Source organism: Anolis sagrei, chromosome 1 (assembly GCF_037176765.1).
Source record: "Anolis sagrei isolate rAnoSag1 chromosome 1, rAnoSag1.mat, whole genome shotgun sequence".
Lineage (NCBI taxonomy): Eukaryota > Metazoa > Chordata > Lepidosauria > Squamata > Dactyloidae > Anolis > Anolis sagrei.
The window spans coordinates 130,498,508-130,518,573 of NC_090021.1; the positions used below are offsets into that span (position 1 = coordinate 130,498,508).

General features: G+C 38.8%; 1 protein-coding gene across 4 annotated transcripts in view; it reads right to left on the reverse strand.

Moving 5' to 3' along the window:
- Positions 1 to 4,392: 4,392 nt before the first annotated feature.
- The window catches only part of GRHL1 (grainyhead like transcription factor 1), a 69,052-nt gene continuing 53,378 nt past the window's right edge, over positions 4,393 to 20,066 (reverse strand). For 3 of the 4 annotated variants that reach the window (XM_060787637.2, XM_060787629.2, XM_060787653.2), the window contains exons 9-16: positions 18,370 to 18,528; positions 16,092 to 16,179; positions 14,727 to 14,866; positions 14,024 to 14,061; positions 12,321 to 12,412; positions 9,622 to 9,707; positions 6,556 to 6,620; positions 4,393 to 4,761 (exon numbers count right to left, since the gene is read on the reverse strand). In XM_060787637.2, coding sequence (XP_060643620.2) covers positions 4,647 to 4,761; positions 6,556 to 6,620; positions 9,622 to 9,707; positions 12,321 to 12,412; positions 14,024 to 14,061; positions 14,727 to 14,866; positions 16,092 to 16,179; positions 18,370 to 18,528 — 783 coding nt within the window. In that variant the 3' untranslated portion in view covers positions 4,393 to 4,646. The remainder of the gene's footprint in view (positions 4,762 to 6,555; positions 6,621 to 9,621; positions 9,708 to 12,320; positions 12,413 to 14,023; positions 14,062 to 14,726; positions 14,867 to 16,091; positions 16,180 to 18,369; positions 18,529 to 20,066) is intronic. The other variant, XM_060787645.2, reaches the window with a different exon arrangement.

Consider the following 20,066-nt stretch of genomic DNA (forward strand, 5'->3'; position numbering starts at 1 on the left):
TGGTATTTAGAAGGGAAACATTGTATATTTTTACATGCTAAAGTTAAAAACCACTCATATCACATTTGTGTATGCAAAGGCACACGCGCGCACACACACACACATAGAATCTAATCTTTGGAGGTTCATATCACTTGATCTTGTGGGTTTGAAAAAGAGTGATGAATAAATTAATTAACCAGGGACATTTAAATTGGGTTGTCTTTGATAGAAATCCTAGAGATAGAAAACCAGTGCGACAATTAGCTGCGTGTGTAATGTCTAGATTCTATATCCAGGAAAATATAAAATGTAGCAGAGGCATGTGCAAACTAAGGCCTACAGGCCAGAGACAGCCCTCTGGGCCCTTATATCCAGCCCCCAAAATTTCCCCTGTCCTCTGGGCATAAAGATGTGGCTGCCTACTGCGTCCTTATGCCGAAAGGACGAGGGAGGAAGGCATGCAGCAGTTGGGAGCCCTCTTAGCAGATAGAAATATTGGGTTAGAACTGGCCCCCAATCTCTGCTCAGGCACAAAGCTTGATAACATTACACTGCTATTGTAAGCATGTTAGTGCAGAAGGATGTCCTACTCAGTTCAATGCAGCTTACATCAAAGGAAAGAGAGCCCAGGATTGCATCAGGTTCCTGTGAGGCATAATGTTGGCAGGTCAAATCCATAGGGATATGTGAAGTGATTTGAAAGTCTCATAGTCTCTAATGTTTAAATATGCTGTTTTAATATTGTTTTAAATTGTTTTAAAATTGCTTTTAATTGTTGTAGTTGTTCGGGCAAGGAATAATGCCACTCATGTAAGCAGCCCTGAGTCCTTCTGTCCATCCCCTCCCTGGGGTGATAAGGGTGGGATATAAATGCCATAAAATAAATAAATTCACCTTGTATTTTAATGTTTTCTCCAAATCCCACTTGCAATCTCTACATGTAAATCAGATTGTTTTGTTTTTCCTGCTTACAAGAGATTCCATTTTTTTTGCATTAAAAGTGCCCTAATTTTAATGTATGCATTTTGCCCACAATTTCCCAAGATATATACAGGCAGCTCTCCACATTTGCAGTTTTAACATGAATGGATACGATTATTTGCAGATCTTATTAATGTTGTCTCTAAGAATCTCTAGGTCCTCCAGGACAATCAGTGGAAGTTGGTCGTACTTGACCATATCTATTTTTCTACCTAAATGTAGGACCTTACATTATCCCCTTTGTAACTTATGTCAATAACTTTGGTCCCTAATTTCTGATTTTGAAATCTGCATAGGGTTAGCACAAATTATAAATTATAATATGCTGGTGGTTTCGGTCCCCCCATTTTGCCTTTCACTTCATGCACCAAGAAGGATATTTTTGCGCTTTTTGAAAGCAGTTTATGTTTAACAATAAAATGACATGTCATGCTCAGGAAATTGAGTGTATTCTGTTGTGCCATTTCCTGCTTGAAGGCTCGCTTAAGATAGGCAAAATCAAATGCTTAATAATAGCAACCAGTCTGTTGGGCCAACATAGTAGCAATTCCACAGAACAAAATATAATTTAATTCCAATAACAACAGACCATAAGATCTCTGGTGGAGGCAGGTCAAATTTATACTCAAAAGAGGAAGATTACATGCACTTGTTTCTCCTTAAACAATGTTTTCAAAGCCAACATCTGTCAAAAGACCCGTTTCCACATTGTTACAAACACTGACCAGAAGACTTCATGAATTAATTTGGAACCTGACATAACAATAATTTCCATGGTTGCACAACTCAAAAAGTGATAAGAAGCCAGTACATACACAATGAGCCAAACCGACAGGACAAGAATACAAGCTGTACAAGAACAAAGACATAGCAACTTTTCACAACACAGCTTAATGAAAAACTTTAAATAAAGAAAAAAACACTTCAAAGACAATATTGGATGACATTATTAAAAATGAGGATGAATATTACCTAATGTACTTCTATCTTGAGCTGCACCACATAATTAAAAAAGGAGAAAAATCCTGACATAACTCGCAAATAAAGATGTGGACATGACTGTCAATGAGCAAGAAGAAACAGAAATTCCCATTCAAATTGCAATATAATAAGACTGAATCCCACTTCATAAGAGAAAAGTTTCAAAATACACCTTACTGAGGAAACAGTTCAAATGAATGTTACATCCTCCTATAAATTGTCAGCTGTACAGTCCAGGTGCATATACGCAGTGGAATTACTGCTGTTTGACACCACTTCATCTACATTGGTTCCATGCTATGGAATCACAGAAGTTGGAGTTTGATGCGGCACCAGCCCTCTTTGGCAGATAAGGCTAAAGACCTTATAAAGCTGTAACTCCTATGCTCTCATGCTTGGCAAATCATATACAGGTTTTAAAAATAAATAAAGGGGATCTACTGTCCATTGACTCAAATGGTTTTTGTATCATCACATTTCTGAATGCATGCCTCAGAGAATTCAAATCCTGCTGACATGTGGATGTCACTGGAAATGAGGCTGTATGGAGCCTTTTCTGCTCTTCTACTATTGACATTTATTTAAAAACATTTATACCCTGTATTTTGGGCCCATAAGAGACCTTCATAATGGCTAACATTATAGGTTTCAAAAACAATGTACAATCCAAACAAATATAATCACAGCTGCAATACACTGAATCACAGAAGAAAAGAGGATTCACTGAAACTAACATAATGTAAAGAAGGCAGCCAGTGTGGCACAGTAGTTTGAGTGTTGAACTATGACTCTGGAGATCAGAGTTTGATTCCTTCTTGGCCATGGAAACCCACTGGGTGACCTTGGGGATGTCGCACACTCTCAGTCCCGGAAAACCCTGTGATAGATTTGCCTTAGGGTTGCCCAGAGTTGGAAACAACTTGGATGACAACAAATGAAAACAACATGCAGACTGAGTTGACTGAATAACTAGGCTCAGAAGTTAAAACAATCAGAGAACCTGCATTTTAAAAATATGGCTGGGAAATCTTTGTTCTATGACATGTTTTGGAGTCACTCCCTCAATCTTCAATACAGGCAGTCCCCAAGTTATGAACAAGACAGGTTCTGTAGGATTGTTCTTAAGTTGAATTTGTTTGTAGGTCTGAATAGGTACATTTTTAAAGTGTAACTCCAGCCAGATATGTATATATTTTAGCACTGGATAACATAGGGAAGGGCTAACACCTCTGTGGTGTTTGTTTCGCTGTCTATGCCCCTGTTCAGAATATTTCACCTCACTTTCTATCTTTGGATTTTGAGAAATTTGGCTTGAGTGGAAATAAGGATTGGTGAGAAAGCTTCAGTGGAGACACATTTTCCCCATGATAACTCTTTCAGGAGAGAATTTCCCTTTCGATGGGTAGATTTATCTCACTTCTTGTCGTCTCAGCCCTGTTCTTAAATATGAGTCATTTGTAAGTTGGATGTTTGCAACTCGGGGACTGTCTGTTCAGGCCATACGCTGGCTTAGGCTTTTAGGCACTGATACCTAAACACCCAAAGAATAAAGAGACTCCCACATTTGTCTTAAAACTTTAGGAAGGGCCTACTCCACTTAAAACAGTGGTTCTCAAGCTGTGGGCTCCCAGATAATTTGGCCTTCAATTCCCAGAAATCCGAACAGCTGGTAAACTGGCTGGGATTTCTGGAAGTTGTAGGCCAAAACACCTGAGGACCCACAACTTAAGAACCACTAACTTAAAATGTGCTCGGTGGAAGTGAAACACATCTCAACATTTGCTGGGGAACAGATTGACAATACTACTACAACATCATTACCTTACAATGAGCTAGATGCAACTCAACTCCTGTTCTGATAAGAAAGATATATTTGCTCTACAGAAACTAATATACTTTTGGCTGTTGTTCCTTACAGAACACTGAACATGCTCAGCATAAATGTAACTCAGACCTGAGCCTGTTTTTTCCAATATTAAATGTATATACATATGACCTTTCAGAGAAGCTTCAATGCATTTATTCATTGCACATTAAACACACCCAATATATCTATATATATTTCACTATATATATTTATATAGATATATATATATATATTATATAAGCATGACTTATATGTACATATTTACAACCCTTCAAAAGATACTGCATTTATATACAGATACAGCTCATCAACGAGATTAAAAAAATTTCTTCATCAAGCAAGATATTCTTAAATCCCTAAGAAGTTTTAGAGGAAGCTTATCACATTGTGCCCTGTTTAGCTGTAAACACAGTCCAGCATTATCCTGGTACTCCCATTAGCCGCAATGAGAAAAAGCTGAATTAAAACAGGGCTATAAGTTACTGATGAAGAAATCCCACTTGTTTAACAGGAAGAAGAGATACAGAAAATGTGGCATTTTAAAAAACACAATTTTGTAGTGCTATTTTGTTTCCCCCTCCCTCAATATGTGCCTTCGGTTCATTTATTCAAACCGCAATATTGCAGGCAAAGGACAGAAGTGTGGGTGCATGTCAGTCTTGTTTTTTAAAAAAGCAAACACACAGTGGAAAGATATTCTTCTCTGGAAGAATAAATGGCTTCTTCCCTAAAGGACTCTTTAAACCCTGAGGATAAAAGGTAATGAGAGGCTTGTGTTCACAACCTTCATTTATAACCCCCCTTCCCACCACAAAAGGCCGAACAAAAGTCAGTTTCAGATCTCTGTGAGAGTGAGTTTGTACGTTCCAGCAGCCTCTTCAATCTGTAACTGGAAGGTGTCTTCATTGGAATAGTGCTTCACAATGTTATCATCCATATTCACTAAGATGCTGGGGAAAGAACAGAGTGTTAAAGACAGAATGAATAATGGCTGCAAAGAAAGACATCAATGACAACAGCACAGAACAAGTCATACCCGGTGGGTACCACCATAGTCTCCTAAGCAAGCCTAGCAGGATCGGCATCATGGCAGAAATGACATTCATTTCACTTTGCTCTCTTGTCAACTGAGGGTGCTGGAGATGATGGGAATGAATGCATGACAGTCTTGTAACTGGCTTCTGGCAAACTGGAGAGCACCTTGAACTAGTCAGAGGCAGTGAGAAGCCCAGCCTGCCAGACAGAAACTGAGAAACACTAAATGCATTTTCTTACTTCACTTGTCTGATAGTTCACTTTAAATCTGAAGGTCACAGGTATACCTTAAAGAGGCTTAATGATCAGAATTCACATAAAGAGATCTAGAAATTATAGTTTTTGTGAAGGGACAAGTATCAAATGAGGCATTTTCAGTAAGAACCCTCATAAACCAGTGCTTATTTTAGACCTCAGTGACATTTTCTTCCCTTTCAAAAGCAATGAATTAAAGGAGCTAAACCAGGGAAAATATATGAATCTGGCTCCAGTAAGATACACAGCCCGAGGACACGTTTCACTACTTCAGAGCAACCAGAAATTTCTGGCATTTAGAGTCACTTTCAGATACTCAACAAAGTTTTGTTGTTTTGTCGAAGACTTTCCTGGCCAGAATCACTGGGTTGCTGTAAGTATTCCAGGCTGTATGGCCATGTTCCAGAATCATTCTCTCCTGACGTTTCACCCACATCTATGGCAGGCATCCTCAGAGGTTGCCTCTGAGGATGCCTGCCATAGATGTGGATGAAACATCCGGAAAGAACGCCTTTGGAACATGGCCATACAGCCTGGAAACTCACAGCAACCCAAAGTTCTGTTGTGTTTGGCTTTTGCCTAAAACAAGGTATTTATGCACATGGGGAAGACATGGGGAATCACCCCTTCAGTGATTCTAGAGGCATGATTTTTTCCTGTGATTTTATAAACAAATATGGAGGTGGTTGGTTGCAAAAAGCTCTTGCTCTGGAATCATGTAGGCCTGCAGAACACATAATTCCCACATCATTATAGACAGATTTTAAAATAGTTGCACTGTGAACATGTCAAACATCTTTTTTTCCTGAGTTACAGAAAGTACTATAACTACTGTCAGACTCTAAAACAAGTGACTGGAATAGTATGACCCTAATCCAAAACTTCTTTAGGTTTCAATGTTGCCAATTTTGAATATTAAATGAAGCATGTCTCAGACATGGGCAGAATCCACTGGTTATCATCTTACACATCACTAGTTGACATCATAACCAGGCTCTAGGGTTTTGGAGGCTTTCATGCAATACCAAGTCCAGATCCTGCCGAAACATATCTAAGAGCACTATCATTTTGCTGTGCAACTATTTTGGGCATGTGTTTGATTATGTATTGACTGAGCCGCACTAGGCAGCTATTGTGATCTCTTCCAACTCTTACGATATTATTATTATTATTATTATTATTATTATTATTATTATTATTGGCAAAACTATGGAGCATTAATCTGTGACCTGTAATCCTTTGTCTTCTGAAGAAGTTCAGGATTTCCATAGAAAGGGTCAACTAAATGAGTCTTGTTTTTACAAGATCATTATTTGAGGCAGGGGTGGCAATAATGCATTGCATTTATTCAAAACATGGAGAAGATATATGGAGGAGAAAGTGAAAAAGAGCTTTTTAAGATGTCATGTTTTCCTTATCACGCCACACAAGGAGCCACGTTGAGATATACTCACCCCTTTTTACATTTCTTGAATACTTTTCCAATTTTATCAATAGGGACATCATATTTGTCAGATATCTGTCAACAAAAAATTGAAATGAAGAAGTGCAATGGCTCTTTTTAAACATTTGCATTGCAACTGCATTTCATGCTAACCATTTGGATTTCCACACAAAAAACAGAAAAACCATGGCATACATCTACTTTTTTCAGCTTCATTTTTGTTTCCTCTTAGCTTCATTCACTTATGTTTGCTTAGCAAAGTCAGGTCTGGACAAAGAATAATGGTTTGTCAAATCACGCATCAAGCCAAGCCTATGTTATTATAAAACAGGCATTTTCAACCTGTGTCCCTCTAGGCGTATGGGCATCCAACTCCCAAAAGCCCTAGTCAACTTGTCCAATGGTCAGGAGTTCTGGGAGCTGGTCCAAAACATCCGAGGGCTGAAGGGTTGAAGAGGCCCACGCGAAGGAGGTAAGAAGATCTGGCATGAAGGCAGCCAGCCTTCATGGCGAGGAAACTGTGAAGAAATAGGATATACCAAAAGGTAGAAGCTTGCCTGTATGAAATTCGAGCAAAGTTTGAAGTTTGGAACAGACAGAGACAGGGATTGGAGCTGAAGTAGAAAAGGATTTAGATTTGAGAAAAAAGGGAGAAGTACATATAGTTTTGAGGAGTTTAAAAATAGATTATTAGAAATTATTATATTTGTATTCTGCATTTAATAAATCCACTGTGTTTTAACCTTGTCTCTAGCTCTCTATGAAGCCTGAATTGGAGCCAGGCCACATATAACAAACAAACAAAAATCCACACAAGACACAGACCAAAGTCCACATTTAAAGGGTCACCCTGAGGCCCAGTAACCCAGGAAGATAATATTGGGAGAATAAAGGTAGGGTGAGTGGCAGCATTCCTAGGGCTTGGAGGCCCCTTCCAAACAGCTGAATGAAATCCCACATTTTCTGCTTTGAACTGGAATATATGACAGTGTAGAATCAGCTAACCTAGTTCAAAGCAGATATTGTGGAATTTTCTGCCTTGATATTCTGGGATATAGGACTGTGTAGAAGGGTCCAGTCTGAGAAAAGGCATCTGTCTCAACCAGTAAACCATCTTTCACAATTTTAGTTTCCTGATACATTATGCTGTGGTTAAATAAGCTCAACATAAGCTTGGTGTTTGATTCAGACATATGGGTCTGAGTTATTTAGTCAACTAATGCTGTCACCCAGTTTCATTTTCCAGATGCCAAGTTCATGCAAAGCACATGCTTGGACACATTATGTATGCAATACATTTCAAGCTACTAATGAAGAATCCCAAACCAGGGAATGGCATTTGAATCCCAAGGGTAAGACTAGCAAGTTAAGACATGGGCACAAGAATATTTTTTTTCATATATCCTCATAATCTTCCAGCTCAATAAGGACTGAAGTAGAGGCAGCAAAGAAGGAAGTCCTAAGGACCATTCTCCATGGTATGAGACCCTCATCGCTGACCAACACAGGCACACATGTGGATAGAAGCAATCCACTCTTTTATGGGCAGAAGTATAAGAAGTAGGGTACCTTCCTCTTGGAAGATAGGCATTAAAAGAAAGGTCACATCAGAACTTCTGCTACAATCCTAAAACACACACACAAAGCAGTAAATCTTACTGAATTTAGTGAGATTTACCTATCAGTTAACATGCATGTTATCTGCTAGGTGAAAGCAACCAAAATATATTCATTCCACGCTTTAAGGCTTGAGTTTTCCAATGTTAAGTGTTGCCTTAAAGTAGAATTTAGATATACCTATGAATGTGAAGAAGCACGAGTAAAAAATATCTTCATCCATTTTGCAGCATAGGAGGGGCAGAGGGGTGAGGGAAAGAGAGAGGAAGAGAAAGAGACAAACTTTATCCTGAAAGGAAGCATTTTTAAACAAATATTTTGGTAATCTCTTTGTAAAACAGCTAACTGAGATGAAACCAACCATACTGTGGACTGTTGACAGTTGATAATATATTTTGTTTTGTATGCAAAACGTTACATTGGCAGTGTAGAAGTAATCCACAACACAGGGATTATTTTCTATATCAACCAAAATAGAATGCAAATAAACATAACCAAGAAAATGTACTCATCAGGAAGATAATTTGTGGTGAACAGCCAGCATAGCAGAGTGGTTAAAGTACTGGGCTGAGACATGGGAGGTCCAAATTCAAATCCCCACTCAGACCATAACAGTCAGAAGGTGACCCTGGGCCAGCCCTTGACCCTTTTAGCTTGACCTATCTCCCTGGGTTATTATGAAGCTAACACGGGGAGAGTCACAGGCATCACTTTGAGATCAGGTCAGGAAAGACAGGAAAATAAGAAGACATTGCTCTTGAACAGGCGTTATTCTTTTTCAATCCCACATCTTTATCCACTTTGGCTGTGCTTCAGTCCTACTGTTCATGATTGTGCTTTCCAAGACCCAATGTATACTCAGAATCCCCTTCCTCTTCACAAAATCTCTTGCATTTACAGAAAGAACACCAAAAGGAAGTGGGGTTTGTCTGCTCATTTCAAAAAATGCATCAGCTCAAAATCTAAATATTACTCTATAGTCTTTCTATTTCTTGCAGATTAATTTGGAAGGGAACCTTTAAAAATATTCTAAAAGTTTAAATATATACTTAGGCAGACAAGATCCAAAAAGGTTGCAACAGTTTGAGTGTAGTCAAACAATTGGGAACCAGTTTCCGTCTGATCTCGGAAGCTAAAGAGGGTAAACCCTGGTTAGTACTTGGATTGAGGGACTGCCAACATGTAACAGGTGCTATAGATTATATTTCAGTGGAAGGAAATAGCAAAACCACCTCTAAGCACTTGGACATATATAGAAGTATATACACTAGTGGTCCTACAACTCCCAGAAATGGTTGAAGGCCAAAACATCTGGGGACCCACAGGTTGAGAACTACTGGTTCACACACACACACACACACACACACACACACACACACACACACAATTGTGTATCCCTAAAATGCAGAACAAGTTTCCTCATTTCCTAAATTAGATAATAAAGAATTGTGCAACTTACAGCTTCCATTAATCCTTTCAGAGATGGAATCTTGAGCATAAGTGCATCAAAAACTTCTTCCGATTCCTTTCGAACATACAACAACACTGGATCCAGCAAACACATCATAGGAAGAGGGGGGGGGGGTTAAATTAAGAGCAGATATCAGCCGAAACTATAACAGTGATGTAAAATAGTGAAACATGAAATATTTGCACTTATAGTGATACCAGGCTGGCCTAGGAGGAAACAGCACAAAAGCAAATCCACTGCTAAATCCAGAGCTTGGAAACATTATATGAAAGGGGGAACACCTTCCAGAATTGCTAGAGTAATGCACTGGATGTCCTGAATTCACCCTTCTGAATAAACTGCTATCTGTATCCTGCATAAGATAGTATTATCACACCTATGGGTTAGATTTTATTACACTACCATAATGTTGGTTAACAATGGTGAATTTAAGATCCAAAAGTTGAGGTGAGATTCCAAAAGGGCAATGTGCACATGATCCTTGGGATCTCTCTCTATGAGTAAACAACCAATTTTCCAAGTCAAACTCTAATGGAAAAACAACCTTCATGGAAAATCACAGAGAAAACTTTTTTCCTTTGAATATTCTTTTTTGGTTCAGGATTGCTTTTATACCCTGGACTTGATCCTCAAGTACACAATTTGCAGACAATATTGTTCCTTAAGTGTGTCCACATTCTGAACTTGTTGAGCACATATGAGCAAATGTCAATTTTTCCACTTGATTCTCACATCTACTAGGTATTCAAAAGCTCTCTTTCATATATATATATATAGGGAGAACCATGATAAAAGACACCAAAGATGCCTTTATTGAAGATCAGGAGAGAGCAAGTGAGGCAGGCTGGGAGCCAGATTAGCACACTAACAGAAGACCTTGAAACACTGTACTCTCCCTTCATTGAGCCCACATGGACCAAAAAGTCCAAAAATCTTTTTTGCTTGCAATGCCTTCCACAGCAGGGTTTCTTAAACTTTTCCACCCGTGACATCTTCAGGCCAAATACATTTTTACGGGATCCTGGGTATATATGTACTGGCATAAAATAGATATGCGAAACAAGCATTTACTGATAACAAATTAGTATTTGCAAGGTTTACTAAATAAGCTGATTTTCCTTTTTATGAAGTACAGCTGAAGCATCTTTTGAAGAGGCAAGCAGCAAGGAGTATTTATTTTTTATGCAGATATACCAAAGCCCCAAAAGATGCAGGGAGTAATAAGTATTGCACTTCAGGAATCTGGAAATTGCTGGGTTGGGGAGTGTTGGTTTAGACCTGGGTGTCTTAAATGTTTCCATTCACAACTTTTTTTTTGTCGTGTCAGGAGCAACTTCAGAAACTGCAAGTCGCTCCTGTTGTGAGAGACTTGGCCGTCTGCAAGGACGTTGCTCAGGGGACACCCGGATGATTTGATGTTTTATCATCCTTGTGGGAGGCTTCTCTCATGTCCCCGCATGAGGAGCTGGAGCTGATAGAGGGAGCTCATCCGCCTCTCCCCGGATTCGAACCTGCGACCTGTCGGTCTTCAGTCCTGCCGGCACAGGAGTTTAACCCACTGCGCCACCGGGGGCTCCCATTCACAACTGCTTTTGGCCCAATAATCTTTTACATGATTCTGACTATATAGATATATAAAACAGATATAAAAACCGAACATTTACTCATTACAAATCAGCATTCACAAGATTTGCTAAATAGGCTATTACTTTTTATGAAGGACATCTTCTGCAGAGCCCACTGTAAACATTGCACAACCAATTTGTATAAATGCCTAAAGTAGCGCTAAGTGCCATTCAGAAAAACTTTACTGTTGCCATTTTTTTTTGATCCCGACATTGAGCAAAGGGATGCCATTTGGAGTCAGGACTCAAAGTGTTCTAGGTGATTTGGGGGCATTTTCACAATTTGAGGCCCTTTACAACAGGAAGCAAGTAGAAAACACTTTTATATTCAGTTTCCGTTTCAAAAAAGGCCCATCCTGGCCCTAAACTGATTCAAGTGACCTCCCCAAACACAGTGAAAATGCCCCACACCACCTAGAGAGCATCTGGGGGCAAAACTGGTCATTGCTGTTTTACCGCAGAGGACCTTGGGGGCTGAATGTGATACACTTTGTCCACCTCTATAAGGAAGTGTGCATAAGCACAAAAAACCTTAAAAGGTTTATTACTTTTCCCCCTAGACAATCTGAATATGCCTCTCCCAATGAACATATTTTGCAAATTGCAGGAAGTATGTTTACCCTACGGCCCTGTCTAGATCGCCATATAAAATCCAGATAATCTTCTTTGAACAGGATTATATGGCAGTGTAGACTTATATAACGCAGTTCAAAGCAGATAATGTGGGTTATCTGCTTTCATAATCTGGATTATATGGCAGTGTAGAAGGGGCCTGGGCCAATAATTTGTTGGGGTTGCTGCCATAGCCACGGTTTCAACAGCCAAATCAGCTTCCTGGCAGAGCCTTGCTGGCTTCAGAGGACCTTTTCTTCGGCCGCCCCTTCTAAAGCTAGTTTCTTATTGTTTCCTTTAAAAAAAACTCATTCAGATTTTAATTCCCCTGCAAATGAATAATCTCACTGTGGTGTATATAACAAATAAATGCGGAGGCATGGCTCATACAGTTGACACTAGCTAGTTAATCCAAACACAACTTTACTTCCAAATGATTTGGACTTTTACCTCTTTTGGGTTCTTCTATTCGTGATAACTTAATTGGGCTGGCAGAAAAATCATCTTCATTTAAGTAAGGCCCCCTCTTCATGGTAGAGCTCCTGGAAAATCAAATCACCAATTAAGCAATTACTTATATCCAAATAGTCTATTTTCACAATTGCAGGTAGCAGAAGTAGAATCTAGTCCTAATAACAGAGATGGTATCATGGCCAAGGTTTCAGGTCACCCAATCAATATCAGAAATAAATGAGTAGAGAACACACTGTTTCAAGAACTAGCTTATTTATCAATGAATGCATCTAAGCAAAAGGGAAATCTGCTTTAACACTCTTGATGACTTGTGAAGAGATTCAGCCCACCCCTGGGGTACATCATATCCTAACTACTTTGGATCTAGAAAATATCAAAAGTGCTTTTCTCTGGATATCACATTTGGCTTTCACTGGGCAACCATATTGGAAAATCTGCTTGGTATTCACTGGAAAACACCTTAACCTACGTTCTAATGTTATTTCTCTTCCTATCCCAGTCTTCCTCAACCTGGTGCCATTATAAGATTTTGGACCACAATTATCAGGATTTTTGACCCCAGCCACAGAGGTATTTTGAGGTAACCAGGTTGCAGGAAGGGCTGTTCTACGATATCGTAGGTGCTTCAACTATTATCTGTACTAGAATTCAGCAAGGAAGATTAGCTGAGAGAAAGCAAACTTAACCTGGAATTATCTCATGCAAATTATCTCTACTGAGCTATGGACATTTCCTTCTATGTTGCATTAGTCCAGGTACTGAACTAAGGTGTTTTCATGTATTTCTTCAGCATTCAACATAGTTCCAGGGCAACAAGTTAGTCTTAACAGCCAGCATCTCCCCATATAAGCCTTCCTGTGCCATGAGATATAGGAAAAGTTCTCTCTCAGCCCAAACATCTTCACAGTTATGGTTAGTGGGAACAAAAGATAGAGCTTTCACAATGGCTGCCCCATAGGTACGAAACTCGCTTCCTGATGGCCTCATCCTTGCTCTTCTTCCACCAGCAGACAAGGGACCCTTCCAGAAGGGCCCTATATCCCACAATCTGATCACAGGTTTTATGCTTTAAACTGCATTATATGAGTCCACACTGCCAGATAATCAGGGGTAAACAGAAAACCTGGGATCAGATCCTGGGATATAGGACCTGTCTGGAAGGGCCCAAAGACTGCTTTATTCCAACAGGTTTTTTGAATGGAAGATTATTAAAGGATGGGCTTTAAAGAGAGTACTGTATTGTTTTTGCTGAATTGGTTGTAAAGTACTTTTCATTGTTTCTAAGTGTGTGTTTTTATATTGTTTTAATGCTGTGGATAGCTTAATTAATTTTATTTTAATGCTGTTTTTTATATATTAACCATATTGTACGTATTTTAAATGTAAGCTACCCTGAACCCTAATTTTGAGAGAATGACAGGGTCATCCTCATCATTAGGATTACTCCAACAAGGGCAAGAATCCAGGGTGACTCAATCTTAATAATAATAATAATAATAATAATAATAATAATAATAATAAGGAACAATGTTTGTCTTCTCTGCCATGATCTCATGTGGTCTTTGGCAATAGGGTGCCTATCCTAGACACAAGTATCACTTAACCAGATCTAAACTCCAAAAAAAGTACCCCACACAAAAGACTAGTTCTAAAGTACAAAAGTTAGTAACAGATTTTACCCTTCTCCCTCCAGTTCATCAGATGCAAGAGGAAACACCTAAAAGAGGAAGCAAAAATAAAATAAAGATCAGGGAATTTAGGAACATTTTGAAAGCATAATTAACAGATCAACAACAGAATAGTGCCACATTCTCTGTCCATATAAGGCAGTGGTTCTCAACCTATGGGTCCCCAGATGTTTTGGTCTTCAATTTCCAGAAATCCTAACAGCTGGTAAACTGGTTGAGATTTCTGGGAGTTGTAGGCCAAAACACCTGGGAACCCACAGGTTGAGAACCACTGTTATAAGGAAACTAGCAACTGAGAGGAAAGCTCCTTGATTGTGATCAACCTGGAGGTGCTCATGCAGGGTATTGTGGTAGAAAATGTATCTCAATAAATAAATTGAGTTAAGTTTGCTGATATAGTAATTGGAATAGTAACGAAATGTGATGAAATATCACTTTCTGGGAGATAATACATTCTAGTTACAAGTGCTCAGATATTTTTCTCACCAATAGCATCACAAATTTCAGATACTATCTCTACTCTCAAGCACACAAATGTATTTATTATGTCAAAAGCTGAGCATGGGCCAAATTCCCACCTCAGTTAGTTTGTTCAATTTGATAAGATGTATCTTTCCACTCCCCCTCCCCTTTTATGTTTGTTTGTTCATGGTAACCCTATCCCATCAATATAAAACAAAAGAAAGAAACATACATGAGCTCCACGCTGAATATTGGAATAATGAACATCAGGTATGAAGAGAACTGGCTGGGTATCAAGATCCATAAATGGCTTGAAGACAGTGATGTCTGTACGCTTGTGGGATGGGAGCATGGGCACTTTGACATCAGAAACTGGTGGAAAGGAGGAAAATAGGATATATAAGGTCAAAGAAAGCAAAAGTAGAACTAACATGTGTGTTTGATATTTCAACTGGTATTATGATGCAAGCAAGACCTGCTGGTATTTTCTTTTTTGCACAACCCATGAAGGCAGATGAGTCTCTTACTTCACCTGACAACCTTAAAAGGAATCGCCCTGGTCTGCAGAAGTATGAAAACATACGGGGCTAGGATCCTAAGAGGGGGAAGGCCACTGCGAAGTACCTCATTAAGGATAATTCATGCTCATTGGCCCGAAATTATGGGCAGAGGTGGAAAAATTCACAAAGAACATGGAATTGAGCAGCTAGAACAGGCATGGGCAAACTTTCTAACATATACATTGTAGAATGAATGCAGTTTGACATCACTTGTACTGCCATGGATCAATGGTATGGAATCCTGAGAGTTGTAGATTGGTGAGGCACCAGTTCTGTTGGGCAGAGATAGCGAAATGCCTTGCAAAACTAAAACTGCATGAATTCTATAGTACAGCTGCACCATTATATTCCATCACCATCTCTTCTTCCTCTGGAAATCCTCTCAATTACTGTTTGTCAGATAGCATTCCTGTCCAGTGTGCAATTTAGTTATGTGAATCGTCATTAATTTTGTTTTCGCATATAAAAATGAAGATTATCGAACATTTTCCACCAATGAAATGATACCTGTTTTTGTGCATTTTAAAATGATTTTTCATGTTTCAGGACTTTTTGTGAACAACACATTTCCACAAAAAATGGGGCTTTAGGGACAGGAAACAGTGTCTTCAGTGCCAAAGAGTTTGTTTCATGAATAAAAATATTTATATACAATATGCTTTTTTAAAAAAATATTGTGGCAGTGGGCTATTTTCTCAACAGGGTGCGTCTCAAAAGTGTCAAAACGCCCTTTCCCATGAAGGATAGGAAACCTGACTAGTATTTTTTCCATCTCATTTCCATTAAGTGCAAGCTATTTCCTTGCTTAATCAATCTTCTCCCTCCAATTTCCTCTCACCAAGGTAAATACATTCATCCTTTAGCAGAGTGATAGGTAAAATAAAGATAAATTGTACTGACTGCTCTCTTGTGTCAGCATGTGTAACTCCCTTTTAAAAGAAGTATTGTGTTATGGCATTGCCTGTCTTTTCAAGGAGGTTTAAGTTGAAATCGTCCTCTACAGTAGGTGGCACTTAAGCATATATATTTCTACTTACAGGCATTCAGCTGGGAGCTCGGGTCAGTGCACTTGCCTTTTCTTTTGCTTTGTTTTCGTTCCTCGTCCCTGATCTTCCTTTCTGCTCCCTGTTAGAGAAACAAAGGTGGATGTGCTTTTGGAGGCTTTTTTCTTCGTCTTTGAGGTGATTCTTTGCCTTCTTTCTCTCTGTGTTTTTTTGTACAGCTAGCCCTTTCTAGATCAGATACTGTAGAAATCACTACTACCTCTTCACCAAGTCACCCTGGGAGTACTGAGTTTGAAATTTAGCCCCTGTCTGAATATACTATCTGAATGTAAAACAGTAATAAAGATGCTCTCTCCCATGAATTTAAATCATGAACCTTCCATTACGAATTTTAAATTGTGTTACTGGTTGTGTTAATACGTATTGACTGTGTGTTCTTTTCAGTTGATGTTTCAAGTGGTTTATGAGATATGTGCTTTTAACTGATGGTATAGGAGCCCTCAGTGGCGCAGTGGGTTAAACTCTTGTGCCGGCAGGATTGAAGACCAACAGGTCATAAGTTTGAATTCGGGGAGAGTGCAGATGAGCTCTCTTTGCCAGCTCCAGCTCCTCATATGGTGACATGAGAGAAACCTCCCACAAGGATGGTAAAACATCAAAACATCTGGGCGTCCCCTGGGCAACGTCCTTGCAGACAGCCAATTCTCTCACACCAGAAGCGACTTGCTGTTTCTCAAGTTGCTTCTGACATGGAAAAAAAACCTGATGGTACGTGTTGTATAATAACAATAACAACAATGTCAACAATAGCAACCTACATAGTTCAAATCAATACATGTCAAACTAAGCAGTTGTGATCCTTTGAACTGGCTGTATGTAAGATATGTTGATAATGACTGCAATGTACCTCCTAATGTCTTTACTTTACAATTTATGACACATGCACCAAACTCAAGACCCGAAGGTCAAATCCAGCCCACCATGTCATTTTATGTGGCCTGTAAGGTCCAGATACGTTTCAGAGCTTGGAGCTTTTTGAATGGTTGTGCTTACATTTTGTCTTGTGTTTGTTGTTATTTTCAGAACATGATCAATGGATGAGAATGGAGTATGACATATTGTCTGGGGTTATTCACAAGTAGTTGAATTTACTCAGTCTTACAGTTACAAATGGCCATTCAAAGGCAACCATAAGATTGATGTGGCACTCGGTCAGAAGCAATATTATTTTGTTTAGTCAGAAGCAATATTTTTGAAAAGATAGTGGATATGTACTTTTAAAAACTGTAAAGATTTTCCATGACCAACACAGCTTTCCTGTGATTCAAGCCAAAAATACCCTCAAGAGATATTATAGTACAATTCTACAAAAGTCCACTCAGAAGTGAGTTTACTCTCTTGTAAATATATTTAGGATGGACTGCAGTCTTAATGTGGAATCAGCTGGTTCATTGTGTTCAGAAAACTAGAAAGGAATGCATACTGTACAGGTTTGGCAAGGAAAGTTGTTTTTTTAAGCTGAGCTATCCAGGCCCCATAAATTCTTCTACTTGAGGTAAAAGAGAGCAATTGTCCTCCAGCAAAGGAGAAAGACTAGATGGCATAGGAGGAGCAACCAAAATCTACCACTACTGCCTTTCTCCTCAGTTACTTCACTATATCTAACAATCAGGCCAGTCCTGTTTGAAGCACAATTCAGGTATGCAAATACGTTTTCTGCACAGGAAAACACTTGGCAATGGTTTGCTCCAACACATTTTTGTTGTGATGTATCTTCAATGCTATTCTTATAAACTGGCTTTTAGTGACCTAGAACCAAACTTGGAGACTAGCAGCATTAAAGACACAGACACTCAGTAAATGTGATGTAATATGCACAGATGCAAACCAGGATAACCTAACATTAATTCTTTGTTGTTATATTGTTGCTATTATGTGCCTTCAATTTGGCTGTGGCTTTTAGCTGAGACTGTGACCTCCCTAAGGACACCCAGAAGGTTTTCATGGCTAGGCAGGAATTCAAACCCTTTCTACTTAACATGGAATACATAATCAGTATAGTGTACTGTAACATTTTAAAAGACTTTCTTGCCTGGCATTCCTTCTCTAGTGACCTGTTCTTCATCAGATCTCGATAAATCACATCACAAAGACTCCAAAGGTAGCAGATAATATCCAAGATACAGAGGACTGATAATGTTCTTTTTCCTGCCTACATGTGCTACTGAGCTGACAGTATAACCTAAATATCTGACTATAAGAGATAACGGTGTTTCTAAAGCCATTGCTGGATAGATTCCTGTAGTTTTACCTTATCACAAAAGACTTTAATCTGGCAGTAAGCTCTATGGACAGGTTTGTTGCTCCTGTTGTTGTAGCTGTAGGTATCAATCTGAAGATTCAAAGGAAGTCCTTTCACACCTTTCTGGGAAGAGAAATCTGTACTGAGGCAGTTTACTGCAATGAAAACCTGTAAGCAAACCAAAAATAACAATTCTTATTAGAATCAGCTGTTTTTATTATTGTCTGTTACAGAGGAAGAAAAATATATATCACTGCTGCATTAATCCACAAACCAGAGCCATTGCAGATAAGGATTTAAGATCCATCACCCTGAATTCTACAAGAGATCTGAATAGCACAATCCTATATTTGATTATGCACTTCCTATTTATGATAGGATGGTGGTATTGCCAGTTGTGGAGTGTAAGAATGAACCATATTATCAAAGCACAGCAGATGTGAGATGAGGAATAAATACTGTGAGATGCCACAAAACCAGATTTTGCTGGAAAAGTGAGAATGGGTGTAAGGTTATAGGGTATGATAAGACAGGAAGATGAGCTTGAAGCTTTTCCGATTGTTAGAGCATTAGGAAAGGACAGCAAATAGCGACTGCAGTTATTTGATTGTTACAAATTTTTTACTACCAAGGAAAAGTGTGTTTAAGATTCTGTGTCTCAGGGGCCAGAATACAAGAGAAATAAAACATTATCACGAATTTTCACTTGCTATTCCACATCATGCAGCGTAACATCTTGGCTAAAAACTACTGTTCATGTATGACTTCTATGCTAAAGCAGCAATGGTGATCTGAAGAGGCAGCATACACTGAGTTCACACTGTTCACGAAGGATACATTAAAATGGTCAGAATAAGTATTTTGACGGGGATAAGCCTAGGTATTTTTGGAGAATTATGATCTTTGGAAAGGCATGACCTTGTTATAAATCATAACCTTTTGGAAAAATGATGCCATAACCTTTTGGGAAATGGAAATTTCCATAACCTTTTGTAAAAAGGCATTCATTACCATTTGGGAAAATCAGGAATCTCCCTGAAAAGTTAAAAACTCGCCTGAGTCAACCCTCTCCTTGGTAGTAAATATCCACCAGTATTCATGCAAGGCAATTTGGTTTCTCAGCTGTTAAACATATATCTAGATATCTCTTTGAACTATTAGGACCAAAGATATGCCAATGCACAGAAACATATAATCTATACACACACACACACATATACATACGCACACAGCAGAATTTCAGAAGTGTTCTTTTCAGCTATCCAAAAAAATCTACTTTCCCTGAAAACATCTCAGTTTAAATCATGCTCTCAAGAGACCAAAAATACGTAGCCTTCTTTGAAAATAACATACTGATAGTTGGTTTACTCACAAACTTCATGTATTCAGCATACAGGTACTTTGCATATCAATCCAGTTACAGATAGGATTTGAAAGTTTCTCTGTGCAGATAACACAGGGCACCTTTCTTATAATCTTAACAGTCCATAGTCTAAAGCATCTCTCTGTTCTGAGAGTCTAATAGAGTCTCTGTCTCATCTGAAACTCCAATGGACTCTGCTTCTACTGGCGTCTGAAAGCCTATAGTTTCTAAAATGGAGTCTGAGACCTGAACAGTCCCAGTTCTGAGCACATAGTCTGCAGCCTGTCCCACAACATAGAGTTAAAGAAAACTGCATATCAATACACACATATACAATACAATA